This window comes from Coloeus monedula (genome assembly GCF_965178545.1).
Source record: "Coloeus monedula genome assembly, chromosome: 10".
NCBI classification, from domain to species: domain Eukaryota; kingdom Metazoa; phylum Chordata; class Aves; order Passeriformes; family Corvidae; genus Coloeus; species Coloeus monedula.
The window spans coordinates 11,365,110-11,392,582 of record NC_138790.1 but is presented as its reverse complement, the minus strand read 5'-3'; the positions used below and the strand labels follow the sequence as shown (position 1 = coordinate 11,392,582).

General features: G+C 35.7%; 1 protein-coding gene across 1 annotated transcript in view; it reads left to right on the top strand.

Annotated features, from left to right (window-relative positions):
* Positions 1-27,167, top strand: part of ATR (ATR checkpoint kinase) — a gene marked incomplete at both ends in the record, with an annotated part of 38,209 nt that extends 11,042 nt beyond the window's left edge. The window contains 33 exons of the mRNA XM_082287682.1: positions 379-573; positions 915-1,100; positions 1,544-1,636; positions 3,051-3,181; positions 3,373-3,516; positions 4,388-4,481; positions 5,230-5,355; positions 6,827-7,033; positions 7,240-7,353; positions 8,281-8,396; positions 9,212-9,332; positions 10,208-10,345; positions 11,546-11,753; positions 12,295-12,473; positions 13,301-13,465; positions 13,821-13,912; positions 14,489-14,580; positions 14,950-15,127; positions 16,348-16,524; positions 16,907-17,066; positions 17,615-17,794; positions 19,129-19,271; positions 19,671-19,768; positions 20,852-21,084; positions 21,782-21,916; positions 22,547-22,747; positions 23,062-23,205; positions 23,954-24,104; positions 24,796-24,952; positions 25,082-25,235; positions 26,175-26,326; positions 26,575-26,680; positions 26,994-27,167. Coding sequence (XP_082143808.1) covers positions 379-573; positions 915-1,100; positions 1,544-1,636; positions 3,051-3,181; positions 3,373-3,516; positions 4,388-4,481; positions 5,230-5,355; positions 6,827-7,033; positions 7,240-7,353; positions 8,281-8,396; positions 9,212-9,332; positions 10,208-10,345; positions 11,546-11,753; positions 12,295-12,473; positions 13,301-13,465; positions 13,821-13,912; positions 14,489-14,580; positions 14,950-15,127; positions 16,348-16,524; positions 16,907-17,066; positions 17,615-17,794; positions 19,129-19,271; positions 19,671-19,768; positions 20,852-21,084; positions 21,782-21,916; positions 22,547-22,747; positions 23,062-23,205; positions 23,954-24,104; positions 24,796-24,952; positions 25,082-25,235; positions 26,175-26,326; positions 26,575-26,680; positions 26,994-27,167 — 4,944 coding nt within the window. The remainder of the gene's footprint in view (positions 1-378; positions 574-914; positions 1,101-1,543; positions 1,637-3,050; positions 3,182-3,372; positions 3,517-4,387; positions 4,482-5,229; positions 5,356-6,826; positions 7,034-7,239; positions 7,354-8,280; positions 8,397-9,211; positions 9,333-10,207; positions 10,346-11,545; positions 11,754-12,294; positions 12,474-13,300; positions 13,466-13,820; positions 13,913-14,488; positions 14,581-14,949; positions 15,128-16,347; positions 16,525-16,906; positions 17,067-17,614; positions 17,795-19,128; positions 19,272-19,670; positions 19,769-20,851; positions 21,085-21,781; positions 21,917-22,546; positions 22,748-23,061; positions 23,206-23,953; positions 24,105-24,795; positions 24,953-25,081; positions 25,236-26,174; positions 26,327-26,574; positions 26,681-26,993) is intronic.
* Positions 27,168-27,473: the final 306 nt, after the last annotated feature.

Below are 27,473 nucleotides of genomic sequence, written 5' to 3'. Positions count from 1 at the left end.
GCTTTAGCTGAGTCATAGGCTGGGCGAGTGGTGGTGTGTGTGGGCATGTTGGCTTTTTGGTTTGTTTTGGGGTGTTTTTAAGGTTTCCTTTTGTGGAGAATCCGGATGGACACAAAAAATGATAGCTCATTTTTTGTTAATGTTTCTTAGTATTGTTTCTTAGATGAAGCAGCTCCGAAAGTAATTAGTTTTATCTTTATTTTTACTAGGTATTTTCATCTTATTAAAGTTTTTCTTTATTCATACCTATGGTCATACTTATGACCAGACACATGTGTTGTGGTACTGGCACAAGCAGAACTAAGCCTAACCCTGGGGTTTTGGAGGGTTTGTTGGTTTGTTTGTCTTTTCCATTAACTGTTGTTCTTAATTTACCAGCGGACCCTGCAAGTTTTGCTTCCTGACCTTGCAGCCAAGGCCAGTCCTGCAGCCTCCACACTTATCAGAACCATAGCAAAGCAATTGAATGTGAACCGAAGAGAGATTTTAATCAATAACTTCAAATACATCTTCTCTCATTTGGTCTGTTCCTGCACTAAGGATGAGCTTGAGCGGGCACTTCATTACCTCAAGGTAAATTGGTATTTGCTCTATTACACCTGCAAATTAGGAGCAACAGTTGATGCATAATGAGCTTTCTGCTTTAAGTTAAGATATTGCAAAGCATAGGCTGGGAAATTGTACATGCAGAAGTTTTGTTCTTGTTATTTGTAATCAGTTCTGTTGGCTCTGAGGAATGTTTCTAAGATATTTTATGAACTTAGCAAATTCTAAAAACTTTGTTTGTCTGACACTGAGCTGATCAGAAGCTTTTTCTTTGATTCCTATAACAAATCAACCGGAGCCCAGTGCTTCCTGTCTCTCAGTGCTCTAATTACATTGTGATTAAATAAAGACTTTGTGTTTGACTGTAGAATGAGACTGAGATAGAGCTGGGCAGCTTGCTGAGACAGGACTACCAGGGTCTGCATAATGAATTATTGCTGCGGATTGGAGAGCACTATCAGCAAGTCTTCAATGGTTTGTCCATATTGGCTTCATTTGCCTCTCATGATGATCCCTATCAGGGACCTAGGGAAATAACCTCACCAGAACAAATGGTAAGGACATCAAAATATTCATATTCAGTTTTTTCAGTAATTTCTTTTTGGCCATTGTGAGAGTGAAGGCAATTTGCCATTCTCTGAACATCACTTACTTCAGGCAAGAAGTGGAAGAAAGGCTGGCATTTCCTATTAAGTGTTCCTGTAATAGGGAGATCCATACCAAATATGCATGAAACCAAATCAAAACAAAAAGTGCCCAAACAAAGCAACAGCACACACACAAATGCTAAGATCCTACAAAACAGCATAACCACAGCCTAACAGAGATGTCTGTCATTAACACTGATGTTTCTTAAGTAGCAGTGTATGTATTTGGGGTTCTTCTCTTATTTATTTCAGAATTAGCATTTCATACCTGCTTTTTAATTTCTTAGGCTTTGGAATGTGTTAATTGTAAGATCATTTGGGTTTTTAGCTTTTGTTTTTCCTCTCCACAGGCTGATTATCTGCAACCTAAATTGCTTGGTATCTTGGCTTTTTTTAACATGCAGTTACTGAGTTCCAGTGTTGGCATTGAGGATAAAAAAATGGTGTGTAAACTTAATTCTGAATATTAAAAGAAAAATAAGCAAGGACTGTTCTAATATTCCAGACTTACTTGTGTGATCATGCAACTGTCATGGAAGTCTCAAAGATACTAAGGTTCCAAAATGGTTCTTTAAAACTGATGGTCTCACTGTGGGTAGGACTTCTGTGTAAGCTCAAAAGTTTTTGATATGTTTCTTTAATGGTCAGGTAATGTATTACATATTTCAGTCAGACGTGGTGTATGCAACAAGTCAGTCAACCAGGAATTATAGGGGAGAAATCCAAGTGTATGATTTTTAATGTGTGAAACAAACAACAGTGGGAGAATGAGGGAATATGGGAGAAAACTGGAATTACTGCATGGGGTTATGTAAGGACACCAAAGGGTAAAGGTAAAGAAAAAAAGATGGAAATCCAAGAGAAACTGGATTTCATTAGTTTTGGTTCTCACAGAACAGCTCGTTTCAGCTTTGCAGTAGAGAGCATTTAGAGAAATTAGAGCTCACAGCTTGAGACAAACTGAAAATTCTGCTGAGGCAGTGCTTCTAACCACAAGACTGGCCTTTCAGCCACCTCACAGAGAGAGTGTAGATGATTTCTGCAGGAAGTTTTCAGTGCTAGAATGTATATAACCTTTACATTGATAGACTGCATTTTCTCTGGTGTTTTTTTGCTTTTCATGTTAAAATGTTCTCATTTTCGTAGCCTCATTTCTTCATGCTTTCTGAATTTCTTAATTTGAATAGCATTTCTTTTTGCTTCACCTGCTATTGTTTCTATCTTTTCTTCTGGTTTTTTATTCTTGGTGAGTTTCCCCTTGCATGACCTTTTCTCAAGCTCAGGTTTATTCCTGTGTAACAGATCTCTCATGCTGGACATTTTACTACCTTGTTTGGTTTAGTGTTACTGTGACTGAAATATCTCCTGCATCTTAGTATTTCTCTTCTGTCTTTCATTAACAGCTGAGCTATTACGTGTTCCCTGATGCTTGCCAGTCACTTCTGTGAGCAGTTGTATGTCAACTCCGTTGGGGTTTTCTTGGTTTGGTTATTCTTTTAAATGCAAGTTTTTTTATTTCCTCTATATTTCCTAAGCCTTCTCTTTTCAGCTTGGGATATATAGTTCATCATGTCTTATAACAATCATCTATAATCATTAACTCCTTTGGTGTCCACAGTTCTTCCCTCATCTGTCAACAGCCTAAATAATGTGGGGTTTTGTTACAATCTTGCCATTAGAGATTCCCTTTCACTCTCTGTTTTCTAAACCCAGATTATTTATTAAAACATCAAAGTGATTTTGATGTCTTAGAGTATGATTTCTTAAGCAAGGGTAGCCTGATTTTAATAGAAAATGTCACCTATACATGTTCTCCTGAGTATCTAATACACTAAAATGACTTTCATCTATGTCTAGGCTTTAAATAGCCTGAGGTCTTTAATGACGCTCATGGGTCCCAAACACGTCAGTTCGGTCAGAGTGAAGATGATGACCACGCTGAGAACAGCTCTGAGATACAAGGATGACTTCCCAGAACTGTGTTGCAGGTGAACTGATGGTGTACCCAAACAGTGGCATCCCTGCTATTTCTGTCCTTTAATATATTTTGCTTTGTTCTGGACAGTAATCTAAACCACAGTGCTGAAGTAGCTTAAAAGGCTTCTCACAACTCACCTGAAATGTTTTCTGCAGAGAAGAATCATTGATTACTCTTGTTTTGTTGTCTTTTCTTGTTTAGAGCCTGGGATTGTTTTGTTCGAAGTCTGGACCATTCCTATCTTGGCTCCTTGCTCAGCCATGTGATAGTAGTGTTATTGCCCCTCATACATATCCAACCCAAGGAAACCACAGCAATATTCCACTTCCTCATAGTGGAGAACAGGTACTGTACAAAATAATTTCAGTTATATGGATTAAATCCTGCAACAGGAATTGGGATAACCCTAAATTCAAGTCATCCAGCAGTGAGATGAGAAAACTTGTTTTTCTGCTAAATCGTTGTTATTGTGTAAAATTCCCCCTTCTCTAAATTGTGTTGAGATCTTGAAATGTGACAAGTGATAGCCCCATCTGAAAAGGTGTTTTTATATTGTCCTTATAAAAAGATATTATGCTGTGGCCAAGTTGAAATCCATTCAGACACTTAACCCTGCCAGGTTTTCTTGAGTGGTTATTTTCCTGCTGGTCTGGAAAATGACTTCCCTCTACAGAATAATGATGATTGTTAACAGTCGCTCTAAGATAGAGAGAAGTGTACACAATTGGAAATGGGAGGAAATGAGTTCTTTGTTTTCTTTAATAATTAGAGGTATAATTATGAAGTACACAGATTATTATGTTGAGTAAGATTTCACGCATTCCCTTCAAATGGTCACACCAACTGAAAACAAAATCAAAGTTTAGTACAAAATACTTTAATTTTCATGACTTAACCTTTTTGAGGATAAGGTTGAGCCATAATTCTTTTTCATCTTATATTTTGTGGCTTGAAAGTATGTTTGGGGTTTTTTTAGGAATGTTGATACTTAATGTCTTGATTACTTCTGTTGCGTTTTCATTTTTCTTGCATTGTATCATAACAACAGTTTTCAAAATAAAAGGTAGCAGTAGGAATAATAAGGCTCTTGTAGAAGGCCATAGTAGCAGTATTGAAAGAGATTTCTTCATTGCTTTCTTTTGATGGGTTTTTAAGGTTTAACTGATTCAACTAATGTTTGCCATATTCTTTGCAATATTTTTTTGATAACTATTAGGGATGCAGTACGAGACTTTCTACATGAAATATATTTTCTGCCTGACCTTCCTGAACTAAAAGAAGTTCAGGTTGTCCTTCAGGAATATAGAAAGGTACAGCTTCTTTTATTTATTTGGTTGGCTTTAATGCATCAAATGAATTCATCACGGCTGAGGAAAACACGTAAAGTTTATTGTTAAGTGGAAATAGTATTTATCTGCCTCCACCACAAAACAGGTTTTGCGTATTGCAGGAGTAGTTTAAGCAGGTTCTGATTCTTGTTTAGGAATGAAATATACTCATGTTCAACATTCTTGTTTCTGTAGCATCTCCTGAACGCTGGCTTTTCATCTCTTTTGTGACAGATTATAAGATGAGAAGTCAGCAGTTTTAGCTACGGCAATAATTATGTTACAAGAGAAGCTGCTTTCCATTTGATCCCTTTTCCATGTTCACTTTACAGGGAGCAAAGTTTGTCTCTTCTTAAGAGTACCCTATGGTCTATTTCATTTGTTCGCCCTCAGAATGATTAGGTAACAGATGGGAAGTAAAAATTATTTTGTAGGAATGAGGCAACAAAAGTAGAAATTAATTTGATTTTAGATAGACTTAAAACAAAGCATTTTCTTCTGATTTTATAATTTTTATTTATGCCATCATTATGTTTACCTAAAAGTGAAATATAGCACCTTTTTGAGGAAAACATTTTAAAAAATAGGTCAGAAGGCAATGGTATATGGATATAGGTGAGAATGTAGGCAAAAAGATAGTTGTTTCCATGTGTTCTTACTTGTGTTCTTTGACATGCTGTTCAGTCATATTCCTGTTATACTTAACTTGAACTTCTTATGTCGTGTTCAGGAATCCTCCAAAAGCACAGACTTGCAGACAGCCCTGCAGCTGTCTATGAGAGCTATTCAGCATGAGAATGTGGATGTTCGTATTCATGCACTTACCAGCTTGAAAGAAACATTGTATAGAAACCAGGTATAGAAAACCTCCTTTGGTAGAACTAAAAATAAATTCAATTAGCATCTGGACCAAAAGTCTAAAACTCCTTATTGTTGCAGGGCATTCACTTGAACTGGGTTATTCTCCTCAGTTTATTAAGCTGTTTCTTCATAAAATGGGGAAAATGGATTCTTTTTCATGATACCTCGTGTAGGTGGACTTTCAAATCCATCAAATCTTTGTGATGCTGATTCAGCAAGGCTAGTGTACTTTTTTTTTTTCCAACTCTGAGGAAAGATGTATCTAAGAACTCCATTTTAACAATCTGTTTTGTGGGCTAATTGTCTGTTTAGGACATGTATGGCTTTTACATCAGGAATCTAACTCATAAAAGCAAATGCGTGCGTGTGTGTGTAGTATCTGAAAGAATTAAGATGTGTTTGACCACCTCACACTTCTTTTTTTTTCTCTTCCTTGTCTTCCACCATCAAAAATTTGAATCCATTGATCATATTCAAATAAATTTTATAGCCATGTACACGCTGAAGACGCTGCTTTACCATTTGTGTTGTTGTTAGCCCAGAGGGTGTATGTGACCCATTAGAAAAAGTAATAAATCTGTGCCTGTAACCTTAGTAGTTACAAGATTGTGGAACACTCTTTAGCCAGAAATTTTAAAAAAAATTCTAGCTAAAAGAACAAATGATCATTGTGCATATTCCTGGCCAGCCAGTAATTCTTGCAGCTCAGGTCAGCAAAATCCTGCCATGTCTTGCTTAGTTAGAAGTTTAGCAAAATAATTGAGGCAAATCAAACTTAATTAGTTCCACAGCTTGTGGAACTATTTGCTCAATGTTGGCTGTGGTTTCAGTTTTCATTAAGTGTAACAACGACAAACATCTTGCTTTTTTTCTGTATTTGGACTAAATGTGAAACTAAGGAATAAAAGCTGAGCCAAAACAAAAAAGAAAGGACATCCAGTTAAAATGATGGGCATTGATCAAAGGACTTGAAACCCTAGGCTTTGTAGGACTTGAGAGTGAAGAAATGTCCAAGAAATGGCAAATAATAAGAATACAAATTGTCGGGAACAAATGGCAGCAAACCCAGAAGGTATGACAACAGCTGCATGAAAGAAATTGGGAGGAAGTATTGGAACACAAAAGAAAAGGGATAATTAAGTGAAAAAGATAATGTAGAAGAGAGGTTCTTGGTAAGACAAAGAAAGAAAATTAAGTTAGTAGAGAGGTGTATGATAATGAAATACAATATTGGCCATGACAGCATTATTAACTGAGGCCCAAATCCCTCATTCGTTTGTTTAGTCCTTCCTAGGGGGAGAAGCAGATTAGTGCAATTGGACTATAGTTACAACCTGAAGTCATGGCTAAATGAAATTGGAAGTGAGTCACAGACTGAAAATTTCTGAGCTTGTTTACCAGAGCTTGTTTACCATAAACATGGTTGTAGAAAACCTCAACTTTGTTGTTGTTATTCAACTTCCTAGGAAAAATTGATCAAGTATGTCACAGACAGTGAAACCGTGGAACCAGTCATCTCCCAGCTGGTAACAGTGCTTCTCATTGGCTGCCAGGATGCAAATTCCCAAGCTCGACTGCTCTGTGGAGAATGTTTAGGTGAACTGGGAGCCATAGATCCTGGCAGGCTCGATTTTTCAACAAGTGAAACTCAAGGAAAACACTTTACATTTGTGGTAAGAAGCATTGCAGTAGTGTTTTGTTTAGCATTAGGTGTCTTCTAAAAGTCCTTGGGTGGAGGGAACCTCTTATCTCTAGACCCTTTGAAAATCGGTACTTGCTGTCTCACCTAAAACAGTTTAAAGTTAAGCTTCCAAATGATTATATAAAGATCCAGCTATTACTCTGTTTTAATAAAACTGGCATTCTGTTTGTGGTTGAGGCTGGAGTGGAGGATCCAAGTTTTGCCTATGGATTATTAATGGAACTGACCAGAGCATTCCTTGCTTATGCTGATAATGTTCGTGCTCAGGATTCTGCAGCGTATGCGATTCAGGTAAGATGCATGGTTAGCTCCTACTTTTATTTCACAGATTATTTTCTGTAACACTGAACTTAAATTTGTGCAATATAAACGTTCATTTTGAAGTACATGTTTTAAGTATTTGAAACTTCATCCTGTACAGCTTTAAATGACAAGGTACTCTCAAAATTCTGGGGAGCTGTCAAATATAGGTTTGTTTGCTTTTGTGTCGCAATATTTTAGGAGACATTTGATGTTTTAGAGGTAGCTAGCAGTCCATACATAGGGATTCAAGGAGTAATCCTGAGAGTGACTTAGAATTAGTTCAGGTTCCACAAGCAGAAATGAGAAGCAGTGAGTATGCATTCCTAAGGTAGTTTCTGCTTGCACTTTTAAGAAGCAATTGAGAGGGAGCCTACCCTTATTTTCAAACTCTTAAGTCTTTTGTGCTGGCTTGATTTAGTGGATGGGGGGTTTTGGTGTCTTTTTGTTGTTCTTGCTGTTATTGATGTTTAATAACTTTGTGAAAACTTCAGGACAGGTCTTTAGTCTAGGAGAAAATAGGTGGCCCTATGTAGTCAGTAGGATAAGAATTTTATTAGCATATGCACAAGGTTGTGCACTTCCTGCACAAGGAAGAATTAGACTAAATTATAGTCCTGGTTTATTGGCAGAGATGAAGACTATGATACAATGTGGTCCAAACACCAACTGGAGAATCTGGGGAATCAGCAGTTGAAATCAAAACTGCCTAGTGTAGTAACAGGGGATTAACAATGTTGGATCACAGTTTTGCAGTTACAATTTCTGAATTAAGCATTCCATAACTGCTCTCTCATTACTTATCGTGGAATCATTCAGGTGCAAAAAGACTTCTAAGATCATATACATGGGGTTTTGTACTGTGGTATGAAAATTGTCATGGCTAACTTGGTGATGTTGTAAACTATGCCTTTTCAGGAGTTACTGTCCATCTATGACTGTAGAGAGACAAACACTGACTGCCCTGGCTCCAGGCTTTGGAGGAGGTTTCCTGAGCATGTGCAGGAGATCTTGGAACCTCACTTAAACACACGGTATATGACAGCTTAAGCAATGTCTTTTCATAACATATCTAAATGCTTTTCTCTCCAGGCTAGTATTAACTTCATATGGTTTTGTGATCGTCACTCTTCTGGGAAGAGTGATATGCATATATACAAAATTCAAAGAAGGTCTTTCTATAAAAAGCTGAATTAGCACTTACTTGGAAGTAATTCTCTCTAAATCAAACAAGCAAAACTCGGAGCTCATACTTTGCCCAGTCTGCCTGTTTGTCCCTAAAGCATTGGCTTATATGATGTTTTGAAGCTTTTGTTTGTTTTCTTTCCCCTGTACTCAAGTCTATTAACATTCCATTACTGCTACCTTCTATCAAGTAGGAGGAGCTCAGTGAGTTTTAATTTGACTTCTTCTTCACATTATTTTTATCATTACTTCAACCAAATGAAACTTCAAATTATGTTTGTGTCTTAACTTGAAATATTCAGTTTCCTTTCTATTTCCTCATGAAGACAGTCATGCTCACCTGTGATAAGCTTTACCTTTTTTAGAAAACATACTTTCTGGCCTTTCCAACTGCATTTCTTAAAACTGATACAAATAGCATGTTAAAATATACTTACAAGCAACCTAACAAATTATGAGAATTTTTATTTCATATTTCATTTTAATAAGCTCTAGAATAAAATATGTTGATTACCAAAAGTAGGTTTTTAAATTCTATTTCTAAAGATTTGAAGATGGAACTTAATACTGTTCCAGTGAGGGAATTTAATAACTAACAATGTGCTCTTGTTTATTATATTAAATAAAAAGTTAGTTTTATTAAATGGATATTTTAAAATTACAGGTACAAGAGTTATCAGAAGGCTGTAAATTGGTCTAAGGTGAAGAAGCCAATTTACTTAAGCAAATTAGGTGATAATTTTGCAGAATGGTCAGCAACTTGGGCAGGTTATCTTATAACAAAGGTAAGAGAATAAATCTTTCTTTAATGCTCCTTGCAACACAGTTCTTGAACCTTATTTCAGTTTCTGCAGGTCAGGGATAGATGGGAGAATATGGCTGTTGGCTGCAGGCCTCTTAAAGGACCTCCCTGCTCTTCAGCAGGATACTGCACTCTCCCTTCTCCAGCACTGATTCTTGGCTAGGCTTCACAAGCAGTGTTGAAGCTAAAAGCCAAGGAAACTTGCCTTTCTCCAGAGACTCTTGTGAAACTGAGTGCACTGATAAATGCTTGTGAAAAGTATCTGAAATGCGTCTGGATTTACCTTTTCAGTTTCGGAAAGATTTCCCTGTAGCTCCATAATCCCAGCACATAAAAAGTACTTATATCTTCTTTTTCTTTTCCCTTTCCAATATCTAAGTAACCCACCAAAAATGTCACTTCCAAATCAACCAGTGTAAGAAGCGAATTAAATTGCAGTAGCTTAGTAACTACACTGTCCTCTTTCAGACAGAGAAGACTTTAATGTCTTAATAATTTCCTACTTTCTACAGGCTTTTAAGGGCAGAAGAGAGGCTGAGTGTAGTGGTAGACTCAGCCTTAAGGTTTTTTTCTATGGCCCGTGCAAGTTCACAATGGTGTAAAAAACATGGAAAAGTGGAAATGTAAGCAGTGCTTACCTGTCTTTTGTGCTATCAGCAGTTGCTACATGTAATAGCAGCTACCATCTGGCATGCCTGTTGCAGATTTAAGTCTGATGAACCTTCTGTAGGAGACAAGTATCTTAAAATTACTGGATGGACTAGAATTTGTGTTCGTCAACAAAAGGAAATCTATTAAGTGTTCAGGCATTTGCACTTTTGTAATGATGTTTTTCCTGGAAATAATATTTTTCTGTAGGTACGACATGATCTTGCCAGAAAAGTTTTTGATTGCTGCAGTATTATGATGAAAAATGACTATAAAGTGACAATTTATCTCCTTCCACACATCCTTGTCTATGTTTTGTTGGGATGCAGTCAAGAGGATCAACAAGAGGTGAGATGTATAAGATGGTAATGTTTTTCACAGGAATGGTCAGGAGCTGTTCTTCCTAGGAGCTGCCCAGCTTTGCAGTATTATATAGACCTACATGAATAAATTGTTTAGGTGTTAAACTCCTTTTTGTGTATTAATAATATAAATTTTCTGACAGGATTTTGAATATACTCATACAAGTTTGTGTTGGAACTGCTTTTCTGTGGGTTTCCATCGATATGTTCAGTTGGGTCTAGGATGAGATATTATGTAGTTAAGAATGACTGCAGTAACATCAACAGCTGGAGTGGTACAAAGAGGAAGTGTGCAACAAAAACAACCAATAAATTGAATTTGTATAATTCCAAGAATTCAGGCTTATATTTTTTTCTTCTCTTTTGCATACAATTACAGTTTCAGTGGATAAACTATTTAGCTACCAGATTCATGTGGAGCAGGATTCCTAGATGTGTTGTAGCAAAGCAGGAGTCGGAGAGAAGTCGTCTTGCTTTCCTTCAGTTTGCTTGAGCTGTCAGTGCCTGTGCCCATGTGCTGCCATTTTTACTGGGAGCAGCACATGTATGTACAGAGACATGCAAGTTTGCAAGGACTCTTTTGTAAGCATGTCCTGGATGAAACAAAGGAAGTAGAAGATAGTGAAAAGTATAACCTGCATTCCATTAATTTGAAATTTCACAGCTAAAACACCTGTGTTTAAACACTGTGGGTGTGTAGAGGCGTGTGATGATTTTTCTTCTGTGAACAAGTACATCCACAATAAGCATCTGTTATGTATGTTAACTCATATTTTATGGACTAAAACAAACAGAAACAGATATTTTGTCATGTTATTTACCTAAACATAAGCAAAAAAATTCATCTGTGATCTAATAACCAGTAGATAACTTTGTTCATACAAAATCTTGAAGTATTGTGTTTGTAGAAGAGGTGCAGTGGCATTTATTGTATCTTGAAACCTAAAGGCTTCCTCCCTGTATGGAACCCCTTGACAACAGCTGCCACTTGGTTTGCAATTTCTTCCTTTTGAGATTATGGGACAACAAGATCATGAAAATAAGCCCCAAATTATTAAAATATACATTTAAAGTATCTAAAATATACATTTAAAGTATCTGGTATTTTAGTTTGACTTCTGTGTTAATTGCTGTTTCCTGCTGTTTTGCTGCTGGTGTGACACTTGTGTCTTTTACCTTTGCGTAGGTTTACATGGAGATCATGGCTGTTCTGAAACACGATGACCAGTCCAGCAGGAGACTTGAAGACAGCACATCTGATCTGAGTCAGTTGAGCACACAGACAGTGTTCTCCATGCTTGATCATCTCACTCAGTGGGCTAGACATAAGTTTCAAATACTCATTGCTGAGAAAAATGCTGGCAAGTCTAGCAAAGACAGAAGTGATCTAAAAAGTGAGTGATGCTTATTTTATTTAAAATGGCATTAACATTATTCAAAGAAGTATTTTATTTATGTTTGCAGCTTTACATTATGACCATTTACAAATGCTGTATTAGTATAATATGTAATATGTTTTATGGTTTCTTAATATCATACTGTGGTTTCCACCCCAAATGCCTTGTTCTGAATGGCTGTTGCAAGAAATACAGATTTAAAATTTTAACAATGAAATGTTAATTTCTTGATAGTTCTCTAAAAATTCAGTTTAATTGAATATTATATGATATATGATATATGATATATGATATATGATATATTATATATTATATATTATATATTATATATAATATTCTGTGCTGTATTGCAAGATGTAGGAAGTTCACCAGAATTGTTTTAAATAAATTGTTGTTGACAGAAGAGAAAACCATGTTCTTAAATTAGTACAGTTATCTCACTAAACTGTTCCATGAGTTAATTGAATTTTGATGCATAAATTTTTCTTATAAATGAAACCTCAATTGACAGACTTTTTAATATGTCTTTTTTCAATAGCATCAAGTGAGGACTATGGAGAATATCAAAATGTGACACGTTTTCTAGACCTTATTCCTCAGGATACACTGGCTGTGGCCTCCTTTCGCTCCAAGGCTTACACGAGGGCTGTGATGCACTTTGAATCATTTATCACAGAGAAGAAACAAAATATTCAGGAACATCTTGGATTTCTTCAGGTTCTGAAGTTCTTTTTGGTTTTTGTTTTTATTTTAAAATGAAAATGTGTATGATGAATAAGGCTTGGTCAAATCCTTCGTTGTGATGGGAAGAAGAAAAGATGGATACAAGCATTTAGTCATCTGTGTTTCAGCATATTTAGTACTTTCTCTTGCTTGGCATGCTTTTTATATGAAAAGGAATGAGTAGCTTTCTAGTGTATAGTAAAATCCCGAAAATAATTAAATGTCAGTTTGTTGATAACATTTATTGCTTTGAAGTTGGCTCTGTGCCTTTTGTCAGAAAATACAGCCAACTATAATAACAAAAAAAAAAAGCCAAAGCACATTTGAAGAAATTCCAAGTGGCTTATTCTAAAGTAGAAAAAGAGCCAATGCTAAAGGTCTTTCAAATTATATAAATTAGTTTCGAGAAGTAATTTAACCTCTGGGATAATCCTGTTTGTGGTTCCCAATGGTTTATATACCTCAGTGACATTTCAAATTTAAAAAAACTTGGTATGTTGCTTTTTCACCTAAAGTAATCTTCATCTTTATGCTATCAGGTAATAGTAGGATATTTACTTTGCTCTGTATACAGATGGTTTCAGGTAGCTTCATGTAGTACTCTATAGTATGAGAACGTAAGTATTACTGTATTCCAGGCAAAAGTAGGGCTCAACTTTGGAAGGAGCCCAGCAAAACTGACATCTTCCATGAAAGTTTATTGCTACCAAGTCCTACAGGGTAGTGTGTGCTCCATGTTCAAGAAGTTGTGTGATTTTGCACATTATCTATAAAACAAATTCTTGGTTTTAATGGCCATGTCCAATTCTGTTTGAATAAAGAAGTTGTATGCTGCTATGCACGAGCCAGATGGAGTGGCTGGGGTGAGCGCCATTCGGAAGGCAGAGCCATCTCTCAAAGAACAAATCCTTGAACACGAAAGTATTGGCTTGTTAAGAGATGCAACAGCCTGCTATGATAGGGCTATCCAACTGGAACCTGATCAGGTAAATACAAAACTTTTTTTTTTCTTTAAATAAATATAATTATTATTTTTAATCTTATTAGCTCACAGAAGACTAAGGCGAGGAAACCTCTTTAGAATATTTAAGTAAACTAGGAATCTAAGTGTTGTAGCAGTTGCTATTTCATTATTGCTGTTGGGAGTGTCTTATGAAGTGAAACAAATTTCTTACTGGATTTTTTGAATGTTCATTTAACTTCTGGTGCAATTAGTTATGCTTTTTTGTATTCTAAAAAGCACCCAAATGGGCATATTTCTTCCTTCAGGCTGCGATGAATTTCATTAATGTGTATATGTGGGGTTTTCATTTGTTGTTTTGGTTTTTTCCCTATTTCTAGATTATTCACTATCATGGTGTAGTGAAGTCCATGTTAGGCCTTGGTCAGTTATCTACTGTAATTACTCAGGTCAATGGAGTGCTTGCAAACAGGTACTGTAAACATCTAATACACATTTTATTTGAATAATATGAAGCTCTGGTATAAATCTCTATCTCAGTAACTACTTCTGCTCATTATCAAACATTTCAGGCTTATTAAACATAATTGAATTAGCAGTGTGAAGCTAGAAAAATTTGAGTGCTTTATCTATAAATTATTTATTTCAAGAAGTCTAGAAATTTTTGTAGTTTTTGTCTGCACTCTGAGCAGTGTTGGTATGTGCTTTAATTTCTTAGATAGAATTTTTTCTTTGTTTCCTATGTTACTGATTCCATTGGTATTCTGTAGTCTAATAGGTAAATGGATTAAAAGATGGTAGGTTTTGATGTGTACCACAGAAGTGAAATACACTCTTTGGAGATTGCATTTATGGGATCATGTTGTACAACTCTTTTGTTATCAGTGCACGTCCTTTGATTTTGCTGACTCTCATTAGAAGCAAGCTTATCTTGCCTCTTTTTAAGTACGACAAGTTTTATATAAAGAACATTTGCTAATATAATGTAGGATTAACATACTGAGAGGAGACAGCACAAAATTTTATTGCGTTTTCTTTCTTTTAATAGGTCTGAATGGATTTCTGAATTGAACACTTACAGAGTGGAAGCAGCCTGGAAACTGTCACAATGGGATTTACTGGAAAATTATTTGGCTTCAGGTAAGTTATCATTATATAAAAAGTATTAATACTTCATTGCATTTCTGAACAATTGTATGTTTTAGTTTAATCATCTTGAATCAAGGGGCAGCTATTGTTGTTTGTCTTGGATTTTACTGGTAGGCAGGTTGGTTCTGTCTGTCTTCTGGGTTTTGTAACTGTATTTGATTGTAACCTGGACAGTCCTTGAGCAGAAGTTTGGAGTGCATGTATATTTTGGGACTGTTTGGCTGGGTGGATTGTGGAGTTGAATTTTACAGTGTAACTTAGATCTGAGATAACGTTATTTTTCCAGTAGTATGTTAAGACAAATTAGCACATTCAGGTAAAGCTGCTTAAGGAAGCAGAGTCTTCTTTTTCTCCCCAAAGATGCAAAGTCCACTACTTGGAGTGTCAGACTGGGACATTTATTATTATCAGCCAAAAAGAAAAATGAAGCAGCTTTTTATGAGACGCTCAAGGTTGTTCGAGCAGAACAGATTGTGCCCCTTTCAGCAGCGAGCTTCGAAAGAGGATCCTATCAGCGAGGATATGAACACATTATCAGGTTTCTCATTTTCATGTCACTATTTTAAAATTCAGAAATCACATAATTAAGTATGCAGCAGCAATAATTTTGCATTTCAACAGTACATGGTACTGGTGTGCATTTTTTGTCACCTATTTTTTTTTTCAATTCATCCAACTGAAAACCTTTGATTGATTAGGAATTTATATTTCTCCTCCATGGAAAACTTTCACAATAGTACTATGGGGTATAGTCTTTCAAAATCAGCTAGCAAGCTAATGTAAATGTCAGGTAATAAAAATCAGCAATTTAATTCCATGCGTGAAGTAGTACAAATAGGCCAGTAACTCCATTAATTTATGAGCATTTCTTTTGGTCCATATGGAGACTGAAAAGCGCTCCCTTTTTTATCAAGAAAGAGCAGTAAGAATTAAACCATATCCCTTTTGGTAGTTCTACTTTTCTACTTAGACTTCTAATTTGGCTGTAGTAGACTAAAACGTGAGTAGCCTTTTTGAGTAAAAAGACTTAACACTTCTTCTGCACTTTAAATGCACCCTTTTGGCAAGATGTTGCCTGAAGCCAGTTGAAGTGTGTGTTTTACTTCTTAATTCTATTTTATGTTGGTAATTTCTCCAGTGTTGTTTGGGAAAAGAAGTTTGAGTATTGAGAAAGAAATGTTTCAAAGTAGTTTTCTTTAGCCATTGATCCAGGCTACTTGGAAGCCTTCCAAGAGTCACTGTTTCTCTGTCAGATGTACCCACTACATTTGTACTCACTGCTCTCTGCCAGTGAGAACTGGGGCATTTACAACCACTCAGCTTTCCATCTTTACAGTGACAGATAATAATAGTAATGGTATTTTTAAATAAATGGAATAACTTCACTTTTAAGTAAAAGTACATTGCTTTTAAAATGGGATTTGTTGAAAATACTAGACTTTCTGAAGAATTATTGCTGAAAGTAATGGACAGAAATAGTCTTTCTAAAGATCGACTTCCTGTCCAAGTGATCTACATTGTCTCTGTTCAGCAGCTTGGCAAAGGAATATTAAGGAAATAACTAATCAGTTTACAAATCATTTATGTTGTGTGCTTGCTTTTGCTGCATTTTTGCTTTTAGAATAAATCTTACTGGATGACATTATTTACAGAGACAGATTTTTAGAAAGTAAATGGCAAAAAACTCTGTAAAATTTGCATGTATCTCAGACAGCAATCAATTTTCAACACTTTTTTTCCTTTATTTTGCTAACAAAGGTTGCATATGCTGTGTGAGTTGGAACACAGTATTGGGCCAATGTTTCAGCAACCAGATGGTGACCACAGTAGAGATTCCCTGAATTGGTGTGCTCGCATTGAAATGACCCAAAACTCTTACAGAGCAAAAGAACCCATTTTAGCACTGAGAAGGGCTTTGCTTAGTCTCAGTAAAAGGTAAGGATGTGACTGTTTCTTGTCACTTTTGTATTCTCAGTAATACTCTGTGTTTCCATATATGTGTAAGAAGAGAGAAGATAAAACTGGAAATTTCTTGTAGACAAAAGTAGTCCTCAAATATTATGTACCTTCAAAATAGAGAGGAAAAGTGGTATCTATAGGAAAGAGAAGCAAGAAACAGGAAGAAGGTGTATTTGTTTCTAGGCCTAAATGGAAACAAGGGTGAAACAAATGTATTAAAATAGTTTTAAATTATTATTATGTAGTATATAGCTTATTAAGAAATTCAACTTGTGTTTCAACACATTGTGATATTTACTCCAGATTTTCTAGCATTTATAATAGAAATGTTTCATTTTCTGCAAAAATGTCTTTGCAGTCAGGATTACAGTGAGCTTGTTGGTCAGTGTTGGCTTCAGAGTGCTAGAGTTGCAAGGAAAGCTGGTCATCACCAGACTGCCTATAATGCTCTGCTGAATGCTGGAGAATCAACACTCTCAGAACTTTATGTAGAAAGAGCAAAGTGGCTCTGGTCCAAGGTAAGGAAAACAAAAATGGAATTTAATTTCTTTAATGCAAGAAAATAATATTTTTAGTTTTCTTCAAGAAAAAAATGGCACAAAATCAGCATATGTAAAACAATATATGTCAGTTGGGACTATGAACACATTGCAGCTGATCCTCCAGCTTCTGGTCAGCCCTTTTCTGTATGCATAGCCCTTTTCTGTATGCACTGACCTTTCTGGCACCTTCGTATAAAACTGGTGCATTACCTGCCTCTTTCAAAACAGCCCAGGCAAATTTAAATTGTGTTAATAGTAGACCTCTCCTTAATTTGTTTCCTTTTAACTAATAGCAGTAGGCAGCAAACATGAGGGCAATTATTGTGATACACCTAAAGGCGCAACAATGCTGAGATAACAAGGAAATACAAGAAGCATTTGAAGTCAGTAATATTAAGTTACCACAGCCAGAATGGCCTAGAACACACTTGGAGTCATAGCTTTGCCTTAATAACAACTGTAAGAGGGAGGTTTTGCATTTCTCTTATTTAAAGTATATAAGATGTTTTCTGTCTTCCCCTTAGGGTGAGGTTCATGAAGCACTAATTGTTCTCCAGAAGGGGGTGGAGTTATGTTTCCCTGAAAATAAGGCACCCTGCAATAGCAAAAATCAGCTCATCCATGGTCGGGCAATGCTGCTAGTGGGCAGATTTATGGAAGAAACTGCTAACTTTGAAAGCAACGCAGTGATGAAAAAGTATAAGGTAATCTGGAATACTACTGTTAACAAGGCAGGAGCTTTGAATAATAATGTATTCCTTAACTAAGCTGTCATTCTGCTCCTGATGATGTCAACTAAATATAACATAAATGGGATTAAATAGTGCATCAGTGTGTAGGAGGGAAGCAGTTCCTGTAAAGATTTTACTGTCTTAACCAGGTTTAATGTAACACATCAGTACAGTTCCCATCAGTGACAGCTACAAATACTTCATATAATTGTTTTAAAATAAACAAGTTAAAGAAGCATGGCTTTTTTCTCATGCTTACACAGATTAGAATTCCTCAGTAAAATGTGGACTACTCCAAATACACAAAGTTGACTTGGTGATACATTGCACTACTCTTCAGTGTTATTTCTCTCTCTGATAGTGACTTGTAACTGTGCTTTAAATATGCTTCCAGTCTCTGAAGAACTAGGAAAAGGGACAGCTGGTATGTTCTTCTTGAACAGTACAGCACTGCATGCTTCATCTTGTGATGCCTGTGAAATACTTTTTGGCATTGATTAATATTGCCTCCTAAAACAGTAGGAGATGTACATGTTTATGTTTCCTTAAAAGCAGCATGTCTCCTATCCAAGTTTTGGCATTTGATACTGTTACTGTTACTGCTGTGTTACTAAATAATATACTTTGTAACAGTCATTTAGAGAGATCTGTAAATGTATTAAATCAAATGAAGGTTGAAATAATGAAAACAAATGAAATTTCTGTGGATTTTACGGAAACACTAATGCTCAGAACTCTCTGCTAAGTATTGGCACAGGAAAGAAACCAGTGTTACTAGAGAAGGGATGTGCCTCTCACCAACTTACCTCTTTTCTGATACGTCATACAATTTTTTGTTTTTCTTTTAAACATCATGATGTAGAAGGAGAACAGAAACATGAAAAATGTGGAATCATAGATTCATTTAGGTCAGAAGGATAATTGGGTCCAACTGTTAACATCCTGCTGTTTCACTTTTCAAAAAGCTCTAAGAAACTCAGTACTGAGTTTATTAGGATCAGGAACCTGATTTTAATGAAAGTGTGATCTTTCCTAGTTCAGGAATCCATATCATACTGTCTTGAATTGTCTTGCTGTCTCCAAACCCAAAAGGTATTCAAAGCCAAAAGACTTCTAGTTTGTAGAGGCAATTATCTTGAGGCAAAGTTAGAATTTTTGGAGTTACGGGGTTAAGAATTAATACCTTTTTTTGCATGTACTCTGCACAATGTAACTAATACAAGATGCTTGTTTCTTGAGAATAATTTTTTTTATTTTTAAGTTAGCATCCTCTCAAAAGTAATTATCTCATTTTGATTTTGTTGCAGGATGTTACAGTTTTCTTGCCAGAATGGGAAGATGGACATTTTTATCTTGCAAAATACTATGATAAATTAATGCCAATGGTAACTGACAACAAGATGGAAAAACAAGGAGATCTTATTAGATACATAGTTCATCACTTTGGCAGGTTAGAGGGGAACTTTGCTTAGTTTCTGTAAAAGGATGATTATTGTACTGGGAAAAAACATTTCTGTAGGAATATATTGTCTTTCACCAATTCAGACTGACTCAAATTTTTATGCAGTATTGTAAAACAAAATACTGCGTGCTTCCTTTTTTTTTTTCATACCTAATTAATTTTACTTTTCACTAAACAATTGTCTGTCTTTTGTCAGACAGTTAATTGTTTCATCTGTGGTTTTGAGTAGTAAAAACAAACCCTTTGTATATTTTTGGTTGTTGCAGATGCATTAAAATGCTGACATAAATTTCTAAAGTTAGAATGGAATGTTAAATATGAATGTAAAATTTTTCTTACTTCTAATATACATCATTAACATACTTTGATTTAAATGTGTAATCACAGGTCTCTGCAGTATGGAAACCAATTCATCTATCAGTCAATGCCAAGAATGCTGTCTTTATGGCTGGACTTTGGAGCAAAAGCATATGAATGTGATAAAGGTAGAACATTTTTTCCCAGTACATAGTTCCCATGTCATTCTTTTGAATAGATGATTGAAAGAACAGTGAAGTATAATTGCAGTTCTTTGTTTAGATTTATTGCCTGCGGCTATATGGAAACAAGAAAGTACTACTATTCTTGTTAAATACGGGATGTTAATATGCAGGAGAGTATTAATTATTTTAATTAAATCCTCCAGAACTTTTTAAAAATAATATAATGAGACAGCATTGTTCCTTGGGTAACTGAAGTCATTAACTACATATAGGGAAAATCCTTGCATGCCCTTGGTCACCATTTTTGAGTCGTCTCATGAGTGATGAGTAGTAGTTTTGTATGCACTTGCTACAGTAAAGTGTTAGGCTTTGGGGCTTTTTTCAATTTGTTTTGGTTCCACTCGGAATTTTACTGAAATTTTACCCCTCATTTTACTGAAATGAAGGGGGGAAAAAAAATCTTGTAGGCAGGGAGCAGGAAGGCATGTGAAACTAACACCACAGATGCATTTTGGGTGGGAGATCTTGGTACAAATGAAAATTGCAAACATTGCTTGCAGGTCTGGAGTGAAGCAGACAGTTGTGCTCCTTGATCTTGTCCTCATTCTACACACTTAGGTCAACTGTGTTTGGCTGCAGGCACATCAGGTCCTGCTCTCTGAGGTGCTGCTGTGAAACTCATGCTGGGCCCTCAGATGCAGGGGTGGAGATAGGAGCAGATGTGCTAATTTCACCCAATGGAAAGACTTTCTTCATTTCCTCTCCACTAAAGAACATGGGAATCCTTTTATCAGGCAAATACATGGAGTGTTTTTAGTTTGTTCTATGCCATTGTATCATTTTAGAGAAGTAATTTTGAGAGTGTAAAGAGAGCTTTTAATTTCCTGGTATTCTGCTTAGTTAAATAGCATATGTATTCAGTCACTGTATGCTGTGTTAAAAAGAACTTTACAGTAGGAGCTTTTTTGTTGCCTTCAGGTTTTTTTGGCTTATGAAAATTGCTATTATTCTATAGCCTTGGTTTAAATGACTTTCCATTTCCAGTGGGGAAAACCAGGAATATAGTCTTTTCCTTTTATTTTTCAGCTGGTCGTTCAGAACGTGTTCAAATGAAAAATGATCTGGCTAAAATAAACAAGGTGATTACAGAGCACACAAATCACCTGGCACCTTACCAGTTCCTGACAGCCTTTTCCCAGCTCATCTCCCGAATCTGCCATTCTCATGATGAAGTCTTTGCAGTTCTGATGGTGATTGTTGCTAAAGTGTTTTTAGCCTATCCACAGCAAGCAATGTGGATGATGACTGCTGTGTCCAAGGTATTTTGATATGTATAGCTACACCTTTATTAAGTTTACAAAACTGCTTTTCTCAGAAATGTAAATATAACCTATTTTACTCTAAGCTGATAAGAAGGAATTGAGAGTTTAAGTGTTGTGATACAGTGTTGTGGAAGAGGATATCAGTGCCATCACTGCAAAATATTTTATTGCAGTCTTAATTCAGATATTACAGTTTAAATGTTCCAAATTGGAATGCTAATGTGCATCCAAACTTGTATGGTATATTAGGAAATGAAATTTGAATAACAAATAGCTGATGAATTGTGTAGTTATGAGCAACAGATTTTGTTTCATTTACTAATTGTGTTACAGTACTTTCAGTTTTATACTCAACTTAGTAGATAGATGTACTACTAAGTATTTGGCAGTAACGTTATTCCAAAGCAGACTGGGAAGCATGATGAATGCTATTTCTTTAGTCTGGTGAAATAACATTCAGGATACATTGACATATTCTTGAATATTGGCCTTTATGTTGTGGGACTCCCAAGAATGGTTTCAGAAGTAATAACCCCCACGCACACCCAGTAACAGTACCACAATTGAAGCACATCCTTCTCCAGATATTAAATATGATAAGCAATAAGTAGAGGAAAGAATTAATTACTGGGGGGGGGGGGGGCAGATTCTTCAACTCATTGTTTAATAAATTTTAACTTCCCTTTTTTTTCAGTCCTCTTACCCTATGCGTGTCAATAGATGTAAGGAAATTCTAAACAGAGCTATTCACATGAAGGAATCTTTAGGAAAATTTATTGGAGATGCCACACGCCTTACGGACAAGCTGTTGGAACTCTGCAACAAACCGGTACTTACAAAAATAAATTAATGTGTGTCATAGGATTATTCAAGAATGTAATGCAAAAGCTGCTTCTGATTGCTTTCATTAGCCAATTCATAATATTAATTATATTCATATTAATAATGATATATTAATGCTTATACATAGATATTAATTATTATTAATAATTATATTACTTCGTAATATTACTGCAGTTCAGCAGAAACTACACTGTGTTGTAAAAGATTTAAAATAGCTCTCAATCGAGCACACTGTAAAATATTTCAGTACATAATGGCTTGTTTCACAGTGCATGGGCTTTACATTGTTTTGTACTTTCACATATTCATGTCCATTAATTTTCAGAGTTTTACTGTAAAAATAGGGTGAGTGTGCTCTTATGAACAAATTAATTTGATAATAAAGGTAAAACTAAATGAATTCTTTCATTTTTCTGTATTTATATTCAAAGTGAAAAATAAGTCTGCCATAACAGCCAGATATATTACCTCTGGATTATTTAATTTGCAATGTAGCTTGCTGGTTTTTTTAATTACAATAAGCATTTATTATTTATTAGTTAATGTGAAACAGCAGTATTATTTTAAGTGTTAATTTTAAATGTTATTGTTAACTTTGATCAACATTTTTTTCAAGGTTGATGGAAACAGCTCAACATTAAGCATGAATATTCATTTCAAAACACTGAAAAGATTAGTAGAAGAGGACACGTTCAGTGAAATTCTCATTCCCTTACAATCTGTAATGATACCAACTCTTCCTTCAATTCCTGGTACCCATGCTAACCATGCCCCTTTTCCCGGATGCTGGGCCTACATTGCAGGCTTTGATGATGCGGTAAGGCTCTAGTTGGCACATGTTTTTTCACTTCATGTTAAACAAATGTAGCTGCAAATATGTGTTTTCCCTAGAAATGGGAGGAACTAATAGGAGATTCCATAATTACTCTTGTGGAAACTGAGTTGCTTCTGTCACAGCAGCCTGAGGCAGGTGTGGCCTCTTGGCACTTAGATAAAGTTTTGGTCTGAGGTTAATGTGTTGCAGCACCATGGGAATGCTAACACGATTGGTTGCAGTGGTTTATTACAATTACACACTTTATTTCGGATAATCCGATAGAGAAGTTAGTAAAGAACTTCATTTTTCTTTAGGTGGAAATTCTTGCCTCACTTCAAAAGCCAAAAAAGATCACCTTGAAAGGTTCAGATGGGAAATCTTACATTATGATGTGCAAGCCTAAAGACGATCTAAGAAAAGACTGTCGGCTGATGGAATTCAACTCCCTTATTAATAAGGTTTGTTGAATGAGACAATCAGATGCATTATACTTATTGACCAGGACAGAACACTGAGCTATTTAACAAAAAAAAGCCAATTTAGCTTGAGATAAAGCTCACTGGAAGAAAACTGGTACAAAATACCTTTTTTCAGTGAAAACCAGTAGCAATTGAAAATGTATGACTTGTTACAGACTTGTGGAAACAATAACAAGTTACAATATTCTGCCAAAACAACTGCTTATCCCAGCAAAAATACAGAGGACAGGTTATTTACGGTAAATAAATACCTGTAAACTTTCTGCTGTCATGCTTAATATTTCTTATTTAGTAATTTCTAACATATTTTATAAAAAATAGGTAAATTAATCTTTTCACACTAAAGTGTTGCCATACCTCTTATTTTGGTTGTATTTTCCTCTTAACAATATGCTTAAGGTACCATGTCTTCTGTGAGGTTAAAGCAAATGACAGCATCTCTGAAACACTAAAAGATTTATTTCAAATACTGCTTGTAAAGGATTTAAGCCATGTACAAGTTATGCAGTTTGACTATTTTATTGCAAAACCCTCTTTTTTTTTAAATTTACTTTGGAGAACAGATGCACATTTTGCTTGCATTTGACCTACTGCAGACTGTGAAGCTTAGATTTGTAAATTCCAGATTGTGTGATTGGAAAGTAGTTATAGATAGAATGTAAATGCTATAGATCCATTTTGATCCTATCTGTGTTATCAGTGAATCTCATTTTTCTTTTGTGAATAGTGCTTAAGAAAAGATGCAGAGTCCCGTAGGCGAGAGCTCCATATTCGCACCTACGCCGTGATTCCATTAAATGATGAATGTGGCATAATTGAGTGGGTGAATAACACTGCTGGTCTAAGAAATATCCTGATAAAACTTTATAAGGAGAAAGGTAAAGAAAAATATTAGACTATAGTAAAAGTTTTTAGATCTTTTAAAAGGGCTTGTATTTTAATAAGTAAATGAAACAAATGGCAAGAATTGGGCTAAATTCTAGGAAGATGTAGTCGCATGTATTTAACTATCTGCAATATATTATCATTCATGTGTGTGGTAGACTTTTGCTCTTAAATGGAAGAGAGTTGGTGCCCGGAATGAACAAGTTCCTTACAAGAACTGATACCACATGCATCTCAATACTTTCTTACATACAGTGTTGTAAATTGTTTCAGCAGCAGTGCCAGCAGCATGGGAATGTATGTGCAGCACTGAATAATAAAAAATACTGTGAACTTTTTCTTTAGATTTGATTTGTTATTTTTCATTTCTGTTACATTTAGTGCGATAATTAAAATAATATACAATTGAATCAAGATTAAGAGTATAGCAGCTTTCCAGAGAAAAGATCAGATTTCTTTTGAATTTCTTGTTAACAAAGCAGCTTTCTGGTCAGTGCAATAAAAGTTCGGGGAAAAACTTTCCTGTGTCCCACAATCAACATGGTTTATAGATTATTTTTCATTTGATCATTTATTTCAACTTTATGGAGACATTTATTTTCTCTAAATTACCATATTGTAATAGCACATATAAAGCTTTATGTTTGGGGATTTCTTTTGCCTAAATGAGGAAGTCTGTTGCAGGTATCTATATGACTGGAAAAGAACTGCGGCAGCACATGCTTCCAAAGTCAGCACCTTTGCCTGAAAAGCTGAAAATGTTCAAAGAGGTCCTTCTGCCTCGTCATCCTCCCGTCTTTCATGAATGGTTTCTTAGGACATTTCCTGACCCTACTTCATGGTGAGTGACCGGGATTGGACCGGCTCAAGAACATCTACTTTGTGTATTTCCCGAAGAATTAATGGGACTACAGAATAGGGACAGCTCATCCAAGGCAGTGACTCAGACGTGCCTTCTGTATTCCCACAGGTACAACAGCAGGTCAGCCTACTGCCGATCCGTTGCCGTCATGTCCATGGTGGGGTACATCCTGGGGCTGGGAGACCGGCACGGGGAGAACATCTTGTTTGATTCTTTCACTGGGGAGTGTGTGCATGTGGATTTCAACTGCCTTTTCAACAAGGTGAGAAATGCCAATTGCTGAACATGCTCTGTATTTTATATGCGTATAAGTTATAAACTTCTACTGTCTTGGGGGTTTTTTCATGTTTTTACTTAAGCCTATCTGCTGTGTTCTTTCTCTTACTTGTCTCTTATTTATGCCCAAAAAAGCCTGGGGTATATAAAGAAAATGTGAGCTGCAGAGGATTCTGTATGCTGCATTCAGCGAAAACCAACTTTTTGATTTAGCCAGTATCAGATTATCTGATGTGGATACACTAAAATAGCCCAAATTTTAGACTGTTTATCTTTTGTGATTCTCCTCTCTGCACCATCACCCTCTAAACAAAACTGCAATTGCTACATTCAGAATTCTGCTGTTGTGGAGAGTTTCTTGTTCTTTCTCACACAAATTCAGCAGAAAAAGTCCAACAGTTCTGTAAAAATAAACTGCAGAAATTGCCAACCAGATTGGCATTTGGAATTTTGGTGTTTCAGTTGAAAGATGCTTTTGGTGTGGGACTTGTGGCCTTTTTAATTCAGATAAGTGAAGTAGAAATATTGTTGGGTTATTTCTTCTGTGTTTCTTTCTAAGTAGTCTAAAGTGTCCTATACAACACTTAATTTAAAAAAAATGTTTTTAAGCAAACTTGCATTTTAGAAAAGAAAAGTTAGCATTTTGCAATAAGACTAAAGAGCATAAATATGTATTTAAGAACAAAATTTTATACCCGGTATTAGTGTGTTAAAACAGGGAAAAAGAGGTTATTTGGATAATGTTATCCTTTACTCACTGTAATTTCCCCTTATCAGAGTAGGACTTGGATCTGAGCAAGCATCTCTTGCCAGCTAGGAAACTGCCACTGACAAAGATGGGGAGAAAAAACTAAAACCATTGCAAATGTTATTCTTTAATAATGCTTAAAACACCCAGGGCATACCTTTTTTTATCAATGTAAAGGGAGAAACTTTTGAAGTTCCGGAAATCGTTCCTTTCCGGCTCACTCACAACATGGTTAATGGGATGGGTCCGATGGGAACAGAAGGTCTCTTCCGAAGAGCCTGTGAAGTCACCATGAGGCTGATGCGTGATCAAAGGGAGCCTCTGATGAGGTATGGCAACTGCTTTTGCTGCAAACTCCTAAAAGCTGTCTGTAGTCTAAACGCGTGAAACACTAACTGCTGGGGAATATATATGCCAGTTCCAGCATATGCCTATCCTGCAGCTCACTCTCACCATGACATGGAGCTAAATATAAAGCAGTAGAAATATTCAGCACTAACTACAGACTCCTGTCAGTGTTTGTGTTTTGAAAATTAAATATATTTTATGTATGATATAATTTTCTTAATTTATTTAGTGTCTTAAAGACTTTTCTCCATGATCCTCTTGTGGAATGGAGTAAACCTGTTAAAGGGAATACAAAAGCCCAGGTGAATGAAACTGGAGAAGTTGTCAATGAAAAGGTGAGTTTAAAACAAACACAACCTAAGATATTCAAATGTCAAATGTCCATTATTGTTACGAAATACGTATTTTCTAATTGAAACTTTGTCTTTTTTTTTCCTTTCATTTAAAAGTTTCTCTGGTTGTTCTTTGTCATCTCTCTGTTCATCATTTTTATCTATAAAGAGTAGCCTTTATTTTCAGTGTAGCTGGTATAGACATCTGGATTTTGTATTAAATTATGATTTCAAACATATCCTAACAAATACTGGTTTTATTTTGAGAAGTGGAATTTCATGAATAGTACCTTTTTTTTTTTTTTCTTCTTTCCAGGCCAAAACCCATGTCCTTGATATAGAACAACGGCTGCAAGGTGTCATTAAGACTAGAAACAGAATCAAAGGATTACCTTTATCTATTGAAGGACATGTTCATTACCTCATTCAAGAAGCAAGTGATGACAACTTGCTCTGCCAGATGTATATGGGCTGGGCTCCATACATGTGAAATTTGTTCCCTTTGGAATGATACCATCCACAAGTGCTGTAGCTATAATATTGTTGGGAAGGAATGAATCAGTGGTACCTGGTTACTTCTGTTGATTTCTGGCTGCAAGCAGAAGTCGTCTCCTGGTCATCCAAAATCTGTGTGAAATGTACAGTGCCCTTGCAGGAATGCTATGAATGCAGATGTGTAAGGTGTTAGGACTTACCTTTCGCACACATGTAGAAGGCAGTACATAAGAACTGCTTAAAAATTAGCCTATGCAAGTCTCTGCAAGTGTCTTACTCTAAGAAAAATTTTAATGTTGTT